This window comes from Pollachius pollachius (genome assembly GCF_949987615.1).
Source record: "Pollachius pollachius genome assembly, chromosome: 12".
In the NCBI taxonomy this organism is placed as follows: domain Eukaryota; kingdom Metazoa; phylum Chordata; class Actinopteri; order Gadiformes; family Gadidae; genus Pollachius; species Pollachius pollachius.
The window spans coordinates 20,746,709-20,762,375 of NC_136945.1; the positions used below are offsets into that span (position 1 = coordinate 20,746,709).

Sequence of the window (15,667 nt, forward strand, 5' to 3'; positions counted from 1 at the left end):
ATAAAGACTACAATCAGAGCCTAGATCGACAGAAAGACTACAATCAGAGCCTAGCTGGACAGAAAGACTACAATCAGAGCCTAGCTGGACAGCTCTTCCATCTATCACGAAACATCTTCCCCACACCTTCACCACCACCACCTTCCCCAGCACCATGAAGGGCCCGTCTGGCGTTCCTGACTGGCCATCTGGAGGTCTGGGCGAGGGGCCAGAGGTTGCGTCCTCCTCCCTGTAAACCGACCTCTGTGCTGCTAATGCAGCGATGAGTCATTTCAACCCTGCGCTCTCTCCACGGTCATTATATGTGCATCGCTCGCTGTACGGACCGTATTCCATACCTTACTCAGCAGCCCGACGCGATGTCATTAACATCACGTTTCGCTTTTACCTTTTCACATTAGCCGCTGCAAAAAATGAGTCGGCGAAACGCACTGAGCAGCTGTGCCTCAAGAGAGCGGGAACTGCTTCCTATTTTTTGGTTTATCTTTCCCACCAGATGAGGGACAGAATGTCAGTATCAATGTATAAATAGAAAAAGAAAAAAAAACTCCACCACCCTCAATGACTTTTTCGCTCATCCTCCGATGCGTTGCTACGGCGACCGTCTCCGAAGACGGGTGGAGCGAGCGGGCGTGGGCGGGCGGAGGCTCGGAGGTGACATCCCTCCTGCACCCCCCGTCCCCCAAGGGCCCCTGTTGAGCACCGCCGGTATTACAGGTGGCGGCCTGGTGACAAGGCACTTTCTGCAGTTTTGTCCTGCGTGTCCCGTCCTATCAGAGAGGAGATGGTCCCGGGGGGGGGGGGGGGGGGGAAGATATATCAGCCCATAAAGACAACCTGCTAGCTCGCCCTTCACCTGCCCTTCTGCAGTATACTCTCTCCTCTCAGCGTTTACACCTCAGACTGATGGTGCCGCTGAGTGTTATTGGCCTCGTAGGGGGGGGTTCTGGGTCATGGTTTTATGGAGCCTGGCGTCTTCTGGTGGACTCCTCCCAGGGGAGATGGAAAAGGGAGGTGGGTGAGGGGCAGGGGGGGAGGGGTAATTAAAGGTAGCATGCTGCTCTGGGGCATCCCCCTACCCTTCTCTCGTCATGGCAACAACCCCCCTGGTGGGGGGTTGTTGCCATGACGAGAGAAGGGTAGTTGGCACAATACCAGCCCTCAAGCTGACCTGGCAGCTTGAGGGCTGGAAGAAACAAGGAGAGATCCAGAGCCTTACCTGAACAGTGCCTTAGTGCCTGTTTGTGTGTGTGTGTTTCTGTGTGTGTGTGTGTTTGTGTGGGTGGTTGTGTGCGTGCGTGTGTGGGTGCATGCGTGTGTGCGTGCGTGTGTGTGTGTGTGTGTGCTGCTGTCTCTCCCTACGATCGTCAACCAGACGGGTGTATATCAATCAGGCTGTAAATCTGCCATCTGGGGGATGCTCAGCGCAGGGGTCCCGACCCCATAGGGGGTAACCGGCCATGAAATATAAATATGGACTTATATTTTTTATTAGGTGAGTGCTGCGTGCCGCACGCACCTGTTGTTCTTCCTAAGTTTCATTCTTTCTTTCTTTCTTCTTTCTTTATTATTTTCTACAAACTTTGGGACCTATCTCCTTCCTCAATTTTTCACCTAGAGACTCCATTCCAATTTTAAAATTGTCAGATTAGCTTGGAATCGCACACTTCTTTTTATATTTAAAAATATTTTCTTCTTTTTTAAGATATTCTACTTTTAAAATACTAATTTTTTACAATAGAAGTCAATGGGAGGACGGCGGAGCCATCCGCCAATTCTCTGACACTTTAACTACTTCAGACTTCGTTACTTGGTCAATTTTTTTCGTAAACCTTCATTCAAACGTTTAACAAAAAGAGATAGCTTGGTTTAAGGGTTAGGTTAGGGTTTTGGTTTAGGATTAAGTCAGGGTTTGGGTTAGGATCAGGTCAGGGTTTGGGTTAGGGTCAGGTCAGGGTTTGGTTTAGGGTCAGGTTAGGGTTTGGTTTTAGGATCAGGTTACTTTTAAGGTTAGGGTTGGTTTGTATTTTTTTAATGGTATCCTTATTTTGTATCTGCGTCGTGATCCTCTCAGACCTAGTAAAGGGTTTTAATGGTCAGAAAAGGTTAAGAATGTTTTTCATTCACTAACAGAAGAGAGACAGCTTGAAAGATTGAAGACTGAGTGAGAGATGGATAAAGAGATACAAAGGGTGAGAGAGAGAGCTAGGGAGAGAGAGAGAGAGAGAGTGTGTGTGTGTGTGTGTGTGTGTGTGTGTGTGTGTGTGTGTGTGTGTGTGTGTGTGTGTGTGTGTGTGTATGTGGTTGTGTACTCATCCAGTCTCTCTGTGTGGTAGCATCCATCACCTATAGATGGATGTATAATGTAACATCTGAGAGAGAGAGAGGTAGAGAGAGAGAGAGGTAGGGAGTGGTCGAGAGAATAAAGAACAGTCACTTGAATTAAACCAAAGCAACGTGCTAGTTACCGTTCACTGCCTGCTGGAGACACACACACATTCTGTCAATACAGTCATGCATAAAACCCACTGACATGAAGATGGGTTCTGAAGCTGAACCTCCAGACTGTACCACTCCTCTGAGCTAAAGTCTGTGGCCGAAAAGCGCTATACAAATACCATGCATTATTATTATTATCAGCATCACTGGTATGGGGGTCTCTCTCTCTAAAGCTGGGGTATTGAACTGAACCGGGGCGGCATGTGGCTCAGGAGGTAGAGTGGGTTTGCTAGTATAACCGGATGGTTGCTAGTTTAATCTCTGGCTCCTCCCAGCTGAGTGGTTGCCCAGAGCAAGACACCCGAACAATGACTGCTCCTGACGAGCTGGCTGTCCCATTGCATTGCTGAAACCGTCGTGAAAGTGTGTGTGCATGTTAGGCAATATTGAAAAGTGCTTTGGGTGGCCACTGGTTAGAAAAGCGCTGTTTAAATGCAGTCTGTTCACCATTTAACCAGCAAACCAGTATTCCTTCACTAAACAGATGTTTTTATCCAAAGCCACTTCCAGGTTGTTCCAGTTGTTCAGATACAGGTCATAAAAGATAAAAAAGCTGTGACTGACACACACACACACACACACACACACACACACGCACACACACAGGTACAGCAGGTTAGAGGTTCTGCCCAAGGGGTACCCACAGCCAGGCAAAACTGCAGATACCGGGGTTTGAACCCTGAACCTTTCAGTCAGGGGTCACACACCCTCACCACTCCTCTTACCACCCCCACTACGGGCACTTCTAGGAACACCTTGTCTCAGAGCACTCATCCCCGTGTTGAGTGATGCTACGCCCCTTGTTGTCTGGTAATGTTCTATTTTTATCGATTCGGAGGGAGAAAGCTGCTGCCTTCACAGGCAGCACGTAACCTTGATGCGATGATGACTGCATGCCGGCCGTACTTACCTGTAAATCCGTTGGATGAAGACGTTATTAAGATGAAGAAGGTCAATGAAAGATGTGCATTACCTCGATAAATTCACCCAGTAAATGTCCTGGCAAAGTGCTGACATTCAATTTCGTGTTATGCGATATAGATCAGAGATGCAATTTATTTTTTTATTCTCGGACTATTCTGCCACTAATAGTTTAAGAGTGAGAAAGAAAATAAATATTTATACATAGACACATTATGGTTAGTATTAATATTGGGTATGTGATACTTTTTTTGTAATTTTTGTTTATTGTAGATGTTTTTAATATACCTATGTAACATTTGTTGTCATCTCTTTTTAATGCTGATATCCTCTTTCAATGTGACGCACACATTTCCCAAAGGGATGAAGAAAGGTCATCCATACTGTCCTTGTCCCATATAATCCGAGCACGCAAAAAAAACGTCTAATTGCATAATCCAGACGAAAGAACCAACGTCGAAACGGCGGTTTGTTTTGCAGCATCGGACCACGTCGTCGAGCACAGGTGTGTTGCTCACCCCCCCCCCCAACGGGGGGGGGGGGGGGGGGGGGGGGGGAGTGATGGATGGCACATAGCGCACTCCGAGACACGCTTTCACCCGCCGCAGGTTAAAAATAAACATGGCTGTGCTATTTACGGCCGCAAACGGGGAGGAAACGCTGGCACTCAGCACTTCCCGTCTGAGGGAGGCGCACCTGGAGGAGTGGGGGGGAGGGGCTCCTCGTACCTGGTGGGGGGAGATTGACCGCGGTCCACGTGCACATGGTCATAGCCAGCTATGAGGTCACCAAGGTTCGGACCTCGTCATTATTTCCTAATTAATATTTTTTTTATATATATGATTATTATTGTTTTATCATCATTTGTACAATATTTATAATCGGCAATATATATCTGTATAATCATGAGTTGAATACATTAACAATACACACACACACACACGTGCACGCACACACACACACACGTGCACGCACACGCACACACACACACACACACACACACAAAATAATATAGTATTTTAACAGCTGTGCTTTGACCTTCTAGATATACTTCTAACATGTTAGAAGTATAACTAGAATTGCATTTTTCCATCAGAGAAACATTGCAAAAATCAGACCAATGTTATAGCCAGCAGATGCAGAGACACAGATTCAAGCACTTATATCATCAAGACTGGATTATTGTAATGCATTGTTCTCGGGTCTACCTAAGTCTACCACGAGAAGTCTACAGCTTGTACAGAATGCTGAGGCTAGACTACTGCCTAGAACGAGAAGGTTTGATCGCATCACTCCAATTCTCGCCTCTTTGCACTGGCTACCAATAACTTCCAGATTGGATTTTAAGGTGCTACTGCTAACCTATGAAGCCTTGCATGGATTATCCTACCTGAAGGGCCTCACCGTTCCTTATTGTCCTTCTCGGTTCCTCCGGTCTTCGGGAGCTGGCCTTCTTTCGCTACCGAAGGTTAAAATGAAATCGGCTGGACAGAGAGCGCTTGCCTATCGAGCCCCCATTCCTATGGAATAGGCTGACACCGGTGACCAGAGAAGCTGACTCTGTGGAACTATTCAAAGCAAAACTTAATGGTCCCATGACATGCCACCAGGTGTGGTGTGATTAGCCGTTACAAGCAGTTTTGGAAATCTGCCCCTTATGACATCACAGGTGGGCGTGTCCACCTAGATGTGTGACGGATAGATGAGCAACGTTTGCTACAGTCCACTGGGTAGGCTGGTAGACTGATCTATCCAGCACACATCTAGGTGGACACGCCCACCTGTGATGTCATGAGGGGCAGATTTCCAAAACGGCTTTTAACGGCTAATCACGTCACACCTGGTGGCATGTCATGGGACCTTTAAAACGCACCTCTACAGTCTTGCGTTTCAAACTTAGGGGCGTGAAAACTATAAAGATGCGATGTGAAGACCACTGCTTGTTTGTTTGTGCTTTTGTTAATGCAGTTACTAAATTAATAGCAGTATACACTTCCAATATGTACTTTTCCCTTCTAGTTCACTATTCTGTCTGGACTCTCCTCATGGTTAACCGGCCAGCACCCCATCATCAATTTAATATGTTTTGCATGGGTTTACCTGTATGTCAATTATGGCACCCATTGCACTCCTGACCATCCCTGGAAGAAGGGATCCCCTACTGTGCGTTTCTTCTCAAGTTTTCTTCCTTGCTGATTTAAGGGAGTTTTTTCTTGCCCTTGCGGGGGCTTGGGTAAAGGGGGGTGTCATAAATATTTGATCTGTTAAGCCCTTTGAGACTGGTGATTAAGGGCTATACAAATAAAATTGAATTGAATTTAATTAACAAATGTGTTTTTGCCAACCAGTCCCTCTGTATCTTTTTAATTATAGATAATGAGTTTGCGTGTAGTATAGCTTGGCTTGTGGTTGTAGGTGTCATTTCGGTATGACCTTTGCTCGTCCAGAAATGCAGTAAATAAGATCCATTAATAGAAAGAAATCTGGTCCTCGCTAATTTCTAAACCCAGGCAACTAACCCTCCTGCCTCCTGCTGTCCCTGATGGGGTTCACTACTGACACCGTTTGTATATCACATTCCTCTTGTGATTTCCTGCTATTCTATTGTTAATTGTATGAAATGGGCCCTATCCAAATAATTGCGGTGTCATCATTTATTGATAATTGCGCAAGAGAGAAATTAGAATTCTTCCTCGTCATCATTATCATCGCACCCGTCGTCATCATCCCCATCATCATCATCTCCATCTTCAATCATCATTATCGTCGTCATCATCCTCATTATCATCGTCATCATTGTCGTCATCAGTATAATTAATAGTAGTAGCAGTCCTAGTGGTAGGTTAGTGGTATCTTTTCGTCCATTAAAAGGGTTATTGCCTGAAAATATCTAGTACCTCATATACCAGTCGTTAGGACTGACACTGTTGCATTTCAAGACAACTTACACTAATAGTTAAGTACGAGAAAAAAAAAAGAGTATTATTATTATTGAGTATGCTATAATTTTACATAATTGTACACAAATTAATTTACATTTTGTTGATTGTAGATTTTTTTCATATTCCTAATTAACATTTGTTAAATAGTTTCCTATTTAACATTTGTTGATTCAACGTTTGTTAAATAGGAACTATATTGCCCCTTTCAGTCAGCTTTTGCCGTGTTATTGAGCGTCACAAGACCCAACGCATGTGCCAACTCGTTCTGCAGTCTCTTGTAATGACTAAAGACCTCCATTTGGTGGCAGCAGAGAGCTGCGCTCCAACACCACAGCCACCAAGATGCACAAACTCAACCTCAAATCAAACACCTTGTGTTGTATAAATCATATAAGATCGTTTGTACAATATTAATAGAAGATACATACAGATATGACTGGTGTGAGTCATCTGTACTGTGCCAACTATTTAAACTTTTCAACTATTTAATCATCTTCTTCTTCTTTAATATAAATGTTTGCAAGCGTCTTATTTTTACTTTCCTCTACTTTGGTGAAGGGTTTTATAACCTTGGGTGACTGCAGTCAAAAGACTGTTTGACGTCAGCCACAGTTGGCATGCCAACAACACGGCAGATGTAACGCGTGATTTGCATCTAAAACATCTTAAAAAACAAACTTCAAACTCGTCCGTGTGTTGTGTGTGTCTGCCGCGGCGCTCTCGTAATGTCATCATAACCAAGCGACCAAAGTCCCGGTAAACACCGATTAAGATGCTGCCAAACCAAGCTGCTGCTGCCACATCAGAAAGGGGTTTCCCGGGAAACAGCCGTTGTCATGGATACCGGATCAAAAGGCGGGGCTCCTTTCTTTGCGCTTCCATTGACAAATTTACCGTGCCCTCATTCTCAACTGTCAGCCCAGAGAATATGGCTATTCCTTATTCATATTCAGAAATGTGTTATTCCAATGGTTATAAATAGCCTGTGATGACAGCAGTAGATGCTTTAGGTTATTATGCAGTGATAGACTTTTCCTCTCTTCAAGTAACCACTTTCTAAAGCCATTACCTTAACACGATAACAAAACATACAGGCAGCCATTACCTGACGTCATGTGACCCACCACAACATCAGGGAACACGATTATATTATCATTGTGAAGATTAGGGTGATGATGATGATGATGATGATGATGATGATGATGATGATGATGATGATGATGATGATGAGGATGATGATGATGGTGATCATCATCCTCACCATCATTGTTATTATTATTACTATTTGTATTCTAGAGGTGCAAACAGCCGCAAGTGTCATAACATTTAAGTGTTCGAAATGCATGAATTCCGAAGAAAGATTCGAAAGATTTGAAAAGAAAGAAAGACTAGAAAAGAAAGAAAGAAACAAAGAAAGAAACCTAGTCAGTATTTATCCGGATGTTGCTCTACATTCTCAGGCCCATGTTGTAGTTCTTGAAGGATGAGGAGACGAGATGAGGAATGAGGAGACGAGATGAGGAATGAGGAGAGAGGGTCCGAACAGAGACAGATTACAGTACTGTTAAAAGGTTTATAGGCAAACACACTGGAAACACGGCACATAGAAACGGTATAGAAGATATATATATATGTATTATATATGTGTTTTGTATTATAAAAATAAATGGATGGCCTTCATGCCCCTCTGCCAGTTCCCTGGTCCCTGGCTGTGGACCAATGGGCCGAATCCTAGTGATGTGTATTTGGTAGAGGCTATAGGCGATTTGAGGGTACAAAAAACAACCTCTGGAATTGCTTGACTTGTTATTAAAAATCCACAACGACAACCACCCAAATAAAGATCCAAAATAGACATTTAGAGTCGGACACACCACAGACCATAACAGATAATGATATTAAATATTGAACCTTCATATGGTTATTACATGGTTATTATACTGACATCTGAACCCACGAGCACAGGAGACGATACGTGTAGGCTACATCAACACTGCGGGACTCGAACACGCCACCACGATCACCACACGCTATAGGCATCACGTGACACGACATCCCATCGACAGATATGGACAAGAACGTATAGCTTATTTCCAAACCAGGCCCCTCATGGCCCTATGCAGTGGTCTGATATCTCCGACCACCACCCCAGCGAAGGTCTCTCCAAATTGCTTGACCCATGCAGCGGGCTGATATCTCCCGCCACCCCCCCCCCCCCCCCACCGTGAAAGTCTTTCCAGCTCCCTCATGAATGACCAGTTTAGTAGTCTAATATCCCGCCCCCCGCCCCCCCAACACACAGCAAAGGACTCTCCAAAGTCCCGGTCAGCGATCTGATATCTCCCACCACCCCCACCGTGAAGGTCCATCAGTGTAGTAGTCTGATATCTTCCCCCCCCCCCCCCCCCCCCCCCCCCCCCCACGTAGGGTCTCTCTTGCCTCACACGTCAGTGAAGATCTTCTTGATGTTCACGCAGTTCTGGTGGCTCTCGGTGTCGCCGTAGTCGGGCCGCCCGAAGGCCTCGTCCATCACCGCGTACTCCGACTTGCTGAGCGACGACGGGCTGCTGCACGTCCGCGCGTCCAGCGCGTCCGGGGGCCCGGCCCCCACGTGCTCGCAGCTGCTGACGTGCAGGTACTGGGCGTGTTCCTCGCCGTCCGTCTCGCGGTGGTAGAAGTAGTTGAAGTTGGACACGATGACGGGCACGGGCAGCGCGATGGTGAGGACGCCGGCGATGGCGCACAGCGAGCCCACGATCTTGCCGCCGATGGTCACCGGGTGCATGTCGCCGTAGCCCACCGTCGTCATGGTGACCACCGCCCACCAGAAGGCGTCGGGGATGCTGGTGAAGCTGGAGGAGGGGTCGTCCGCCTCGGCGAAGTACACGGCGCTGGAGAAGAGGATGACGCCGATGAAGAGGAAGAAGATGAGCAGGCCCAGCTCGCGCATGCTGGCCTTGAGGGTCTGGCCCAGGATCTGGAGCCCCTTGGAGTGGCGGGACAGCTTGAAGATCCTGAAGACCCGCACCAGGCGGATGACCCTGAGGATGGCCAGGGACATGGCCTGCTGGCCGCCGCTGCTCTGGCTGGTCTCGGCCAGCTCGGTGCCCAGGGTGATGAAGTACGGGATGATGGCCACGATGTCGATCACGTTCATCAGGTTCTTGGAGAACGCCGTCTTGCTGGGGCACGCGCAGAACCGCACCAGCAGCTCGAAGGAGAACCAGATGATGCACAGCGTCTCGATGATGAAGAAGGGGTCGGTGAAGGGGCTGGGCCCGCCGTCGGAGGCGGACGCCGTGCCGTTGACCAGGGTCGGGACCCCCCGGGCCTCCTTGTCGTCCCGGAACTCGGGCAGCGTCTCCAGGCAGAAGATGACGATGGAGATGAGGATGACGAGCACCGAGACGATGGCGATGCCCCGGGCGGGACCCGAGCTCTCCGGGTACTCGAACAGGAGCCACACCTGCTTCTGGAACTCGTTGTTGGGTAAAATCCGCTCTTCCTCCTTGATGAAGCCCTCGTCCTCGCGGAACTTCTCCATGGCCTCCTCGCCCAGCTGGTAGAAGCGGATCTCCTCGGAGAAGATGTCGATGGGCACGTTGACGGGTCTCCGGATGCGACCCCCCGACTGGTAGTAGTACAGGATTGCGTCGAAGCTTGGCCGATTGCGGTCGAAGAAGTACTCGTTACGCAGCGGGTCGAAGTAACGCGTCCGTTTGCGCGGGTCTCCCAGCAGCGTGCTCGGGAACTGGTTGAAAGTTTTCAGCTGCGTCTCGAAGCGCAAGCCCGAGATGTTGACGACCACGCGCTGGCAGCAGCCGTCGCCTCCGCCACTGCCGCGTCGTTCCGCGCGCGGCAGGTGAGCGGCGAGCGCGGCCGTCTCCTCCAGCAGGTTGTCCACCACCGTCATGCCGCGATCCCCCACCCCAGCGTCTCCCCCGCGGAGGAACTCTGCCGGGGTCTCTCCCCGGTCGGAGGTCGGTGGGGACGACGCGAAAGGCGCGAGAAAGTCCTCATCCATACAGGTGGTATCCGGGCGGAGAAAGTGTGGTACGTCCCTCTCTCAAAACCCCGGCTCCGGAGCGCTCACATGTCATCGCGGGAGTCGTCCCCTCGATCGGCGTGTACTCCCCCCCCAAACCGTGAGGAGAAGTGATGCCCATCCGCGGAACGCACGTTTCTGTTTTGCGAACACAGTGTCTGTACCCGCCCACGGCGCGCGGGGGACTGACGGAAGACGTCCAATCGGAAGTCGGCGCTTAGAACAACGCTAACAGCTCGCGTCTTCTGTTCTGACCAACGTGAGAAAACAGCGCATGGAATGAAACCCTGAGACTGTGTGTGTTTGTGTGTGTGTGTGTGTGTGTGTGTGTGTGTGTGTGTGTGTGTGTGTGTGTGTGTGTGTGTGTATGTGTGCGTGCTCGCACCCGTTACACTCGCGGCTCGATCCGACTCGTCCACGCCTCTTTCCCTCGCGCGTGAGTAACGGCTCGGTCGCTCATTCATAACAACACAACTGGTGTGGTTGTGGATTATTTCGTGATTAATAAAAACAAATAAACAAACAACATAACCGAAGTGGTGTGAGAGAGCGAGGGAGAGAGAGAGAGAGAGCGAGAGAGAGAGAGAGAGCGAGCGAGAGAGAGAGAGAGAGAGAGAGAGAGAGAGTGTGAGAGAGAGAGAGAGAGAGAGAGAGAGAGAGAGAGAGAGAGAGAGAAAGAGAGAGAGGGAGGGTATAATGAGCTATCCATGGTGCTGAAACATGTGCGTCCTGTCGACACATCAATACGCGCAGGGAACTGACCTCCCAACCTGGCAACACAAGAAACTTGCTCCATTTTAACTAGCCCCCCCCCCCCCCCCGTCCCTACCCCTTGCAGGAGGGTTTGAATGAGGTATCTGGTGTAACACCAGATACCTCATTCAAACCGTGGATCAGGAACGATAGAACGACAGACCCGATGAATGACCATCACTACTGCAGAACACGAAGGTGTGACGGATGGACTTCAAACAAAGGTCTGAATGATCCGTCTCGTTTAGGGCTGATATGTGATTAACATGTGAAATCAATGTCATTCATTATTCATGTTTCGCTTTCGGGACTCATCAAGGCGGAGAGCCGAGCGTCGGTGTGGTTTAACGGAGGAGGGCTGTGGAGGTCGTGCGAACTCAAACGGAAAGTAATCCGTTGCGTTGCGTTCTCCTGTGTTTCGACGGCGCTACACCTGCGCACGCCTCTCCTGTGGCCTTGGTTTGATGACGTTCGCTGCTTCTTTCACAAGAGGACTCACGGCTCCGCCACGTCTTGAAACTTGATTAGAAATACTTCAGGTATGAGAACAGCACGCACTGCTATATCGTTCACTCATTAGTGCGGATAGAATCATGAAAAGGTAAATGCCGATGTCTGACTTGATTAATGCGAAGACACGTCGACATGCGATTATCGAAGGGACTGTAAACAATTTAATCAACAGTACAAATAGTAATTTGAGCCTACCTAAATGATCATTATTATATGTAAATAAATCAAGGAAAGGTAAACACTACAAGAGTATTTTTAGGTAGGATTTTGAACTAACTCAAAGGGTGTGTTTAGGGATAAATACGATTTATAAATCTTTCCACACTGTAGTGCTACATGTTGTTTATAGAGCTCTTGTGTGTTTCATACGTTTTTATATTTAATCATATGATATTATTGATGATGGATTAGTCAGATATCACCATCATAGATTTGAAAATATATAGATGTATCTCAAAGGCTCTCATTTTGTGCTTGATAAACAGAAGTTAGGGAGAGAGTCGAAGGGAGAAAAGGAGGGGGAGAGAGAGAGAGAGAGAGGGTGGGAGACCCCACACACGACCCACAGAGAGAGAGAGAAAGAGAGAGTGAGACATCTCGCCCACAAACAGGGCGAGATGAAAGGATCCTGAGACCCATTTAATGATGGAGGTCCCCAGCGGCCCGCCTGCAGATCTAGACCGGGTTATGAACCAGATCCGGTCCAGACCGGATCGGAGCACATCACAGCTGACGCAGAGTCTCCCTCTTCCCCCATGGAAGAACGCTTCTGCATACTGAGTACCGAGTCCATCGTGCAACCCGGTTGCGCCGCATGCATCCCATCATAAACACATCCCATCATAAACACTTCATTGTGTGTGTTATTGTATCGCAGGGTGGGTGTATATTGTCTCTGATCCGCTCTGCTCCCCGGCCTTCCCACTGGAGAGCGAAACGCTCCCATTCTTCACTCAGTTCTCTGGAGCACCGATTACCATGACATAAGTCTGTTATGTCATTCTGGGATGTGCAGGTTCAGGTCATCGGCACCCCCTGGTCTCTCGATGTAAATGAGAGTGACCTCACAAATGACATCATCACAAGTTGCGTTTGTTCGATATCACCTCGACCTATGACCAGGAGAAACTCTCTCTTTCCACGAGGCTCTGTCTCTCAACCCACTTAATCGCAATAAAGCCAGTATTCCTTGCAGGGACCGCAGATTTGATTCCCACCTGAGGTCCTATATATGCACCGTATCATTCCCTCTATTCTAATCTTCAGTTTACTCTTCTCTTCACTCTCCGGTTGATGAAGGCTGGAAGAAAAAATGCAAATATGCCCAAAATACAAGCTCTCCCCTATCTCTAACCCTAACAGTCGATGGAGCATAGAGGGTCAGATGACAAGAATAAACAAAAAAAACAATAACTTTGTAAACTTTTAGTAGAGGGAAACAAGTCCCTCTTCCTGACATCCCATCCTGCCCCAGGCTCACAGTAGACCCGATCAATAGATGAGGAGAGATCGATCAGCCGTCCATTGGATGTACTCCCCGCCTGAACACGATCATTACATATTCAGGCAACAACAGTCTTTACAAGAGAGGTCAGGGTCAGGGTCGCGTGGCTGTTGGACTGAAACCTTCCTCAAGTTAGAGTGAGCACGGGCTGTTTTAACATGAAGTTATGTGACGCATGTTATGTTACTCACTTATTGAATGTTGTACGTCCTTGCATTAAAAATAGTACTTGGCATTGTGTAGCAACTTTCCTAGCTATCTTGGTTGTATACGGGGAATGGGTTCACCTAACAATTGTTACTGCTTGGCACTTGGTTCTATGAACATCTTTACTGTACCGACAGCGATATATTGTTTCTATTTCTTCTCACAAATGTACTTAGAAAAGCGTCTAATTACATTCAGGGCTAAATGCCCTAAATGTAAAATATGAAATATAATATATTTTAAACACGTTACTTGATGTTGTATCAACAGCCATGTTTGTAAAATCGGCAGCCAATATTACGTGAAGCCTCACTTTACACATACACCACACACGTACACACACATGCACACACAAACACACACACATCAGATACATGCACACACAGACACTACACTCACGCATGCACACATGCAGGCACACATGCACTACAAACGCGCATGCGCACGCACACACAGACACACACACACACACACATACATACACGTACAGTCACACGCAACCACGAATCAAATCCGATCTGTCATGCTATTATGAATGTGCATCTTTTGACGGAAACTTTAAACACATAATTTATGGGATGTGCCACACACACACACACACACACACACATACACACACACACACACACACAGACACACACACACACACGCACACGTACACACACTCACACACACAGGCACACGTCTCTTGAAGAGAAGATCCCTCTCTGATAGAAAGGCGTTGAACGGTGGGATCAGCGCCTCGGCTCGGCACCACTGGTGCCCTCTAGGTTCCACGGTAGCGTCTCTATGATCATGTTTTATGATGTCACGGGTGACCCCAGGCGGCCCACCGGCGGCACTCAATCACCCCCAAGAGTGATCCCTCTCCTGGAGCCTGGCAGCGGCCGCACGCCACGCACACATTAAGACGTGATGCATGTCGAGTCCCGACGACATCGCCCGACGACACGCCAGCAGTGAGCAGTGAAGGTCACGGGCGAGGGCGAGGGAGGGGGAGATGGAGGAGGTGGAGGAGGAGGGAAGGGGGTAGAGGAGGAGGAGGCGGAAGAGGAGGAGGAGGAGGATGAGGTGGAGAATAGGTGGAGGAGTAGGTGGAAGAGGAGAAGGAGAAGAGGTGGAGCAGGAGAAGGAGTAGGACGAAGAGGAGAAGGAGAAGAGGTGGAGAAGGAGTAGGATGAAGAGGAGAAGGGGAAGAGGTGGAGGAAGAGGAGGACTAGGTGGAGGAGGAGGAGGAGGATGAGGAGGAGAATAGGTGGAGGAGAATGGTGAGGGAAAGGCGGAGGACCCGAGCCACGAGCCTGATGAAGGATGCAGCCCGAGAGATTCCAGTCCCCCCAGCCTCCCCCTGAGCTCGGGGAGCTCCAGGCCCCTCCAGTACCCTCCAACACCCCATCAGGCGCCATCCATCAGCAGGGCTGAGCTGGAGGTCTCCCCTGAGGCCTGGCCCTGGGTACTGATCCAGGGCTTGGAAAGGCCTCTCCAGCCCTGAGGAGAGCACATCACACCCCAGCTCTCTGGTACGCTCCACACAGCGCTCAGTACAGAGTCCCCCAGCAGGTTAGATATGTACAGTCTGCTGAATGTTTAGGAACCCTTTAAAAACCCAGCCTTTGGGAAAAGGCTTTATATCGGTAGTTTCAGTATCTGGTTCTTAGCCACATTAGCCTCTTTAGTAAACCAGCCTGAAAACAAACAGCACAACTTTACATTGTATTCCACGCACAGCGAGACCATGCAATGTATAAATTGGTGACCGGAATAAATTAGCAATGTAATCAAGTGTGTAAGAGCATTTAAAATCAACATTAAAATGACCTACGTGGTACAAATACAGAAAGAAGAAATCTCTTTCACGGGCATTTTGTTGAGAGCGTCATTACTGCTCTTGGTCTACTCTCAGATTTTCGAAAGATGAAGACAAAAAGGAGGCGCGCCTGCGAGAAATGCCGCAAGAAAGCTGGGAGATCTTCGACTTTCGACTCGGAAGTCTGGCGTTCGAGGATTCAGGAACACACCATTAGGCTCCACATGCAATAAACAAGCTGAGGCTACTGCAGGAGGTGGACAATCTTCAGTGTACCACTTGTTTATATTACAGATAATGGCTTGATCAATAGAGCTGGATATGTGCCTTCACATACTGGGCTACGGCTAGTATATGTACAGTATATTGAGTGAATATGTAATGTATGTTGTTGTGAATCCTTTTCTTTTCTAAGCTTGGCTGTGCAGCACATATTGTTGAATCGCTTTTCCAATATTGTTTGGTGAGGTTTGATT

At 48.2% G+C, this 15,667-nt stretch overlaps 1 protein-coding gene across 1 annotated transcript; it reads right to left on the reverse strand.

The window, feature by feature from the left end:
- Positions 1-8,802: 8,802 nt before the first annotated feature.
- LOC307083967 (potassium voltage-gated channel subfamily A member 3-like) lies at positions 8,803-10,386 on the reverse strand (the record flags this gene model as incomplete). Its single annotated transcript, XM_079748052.1, has 1 exon — positions 8,803-10,386. The coding sequence occupies one exon, from the start codon at positions 10,384-10,386 to the stop codon at positions 8,803-8,805; it is 1,584 nt and encodes a 527-aa protein (XP_079604178.1).
- Positions 10,387-15,667: the final 5,281 nt, after the last annotated feature.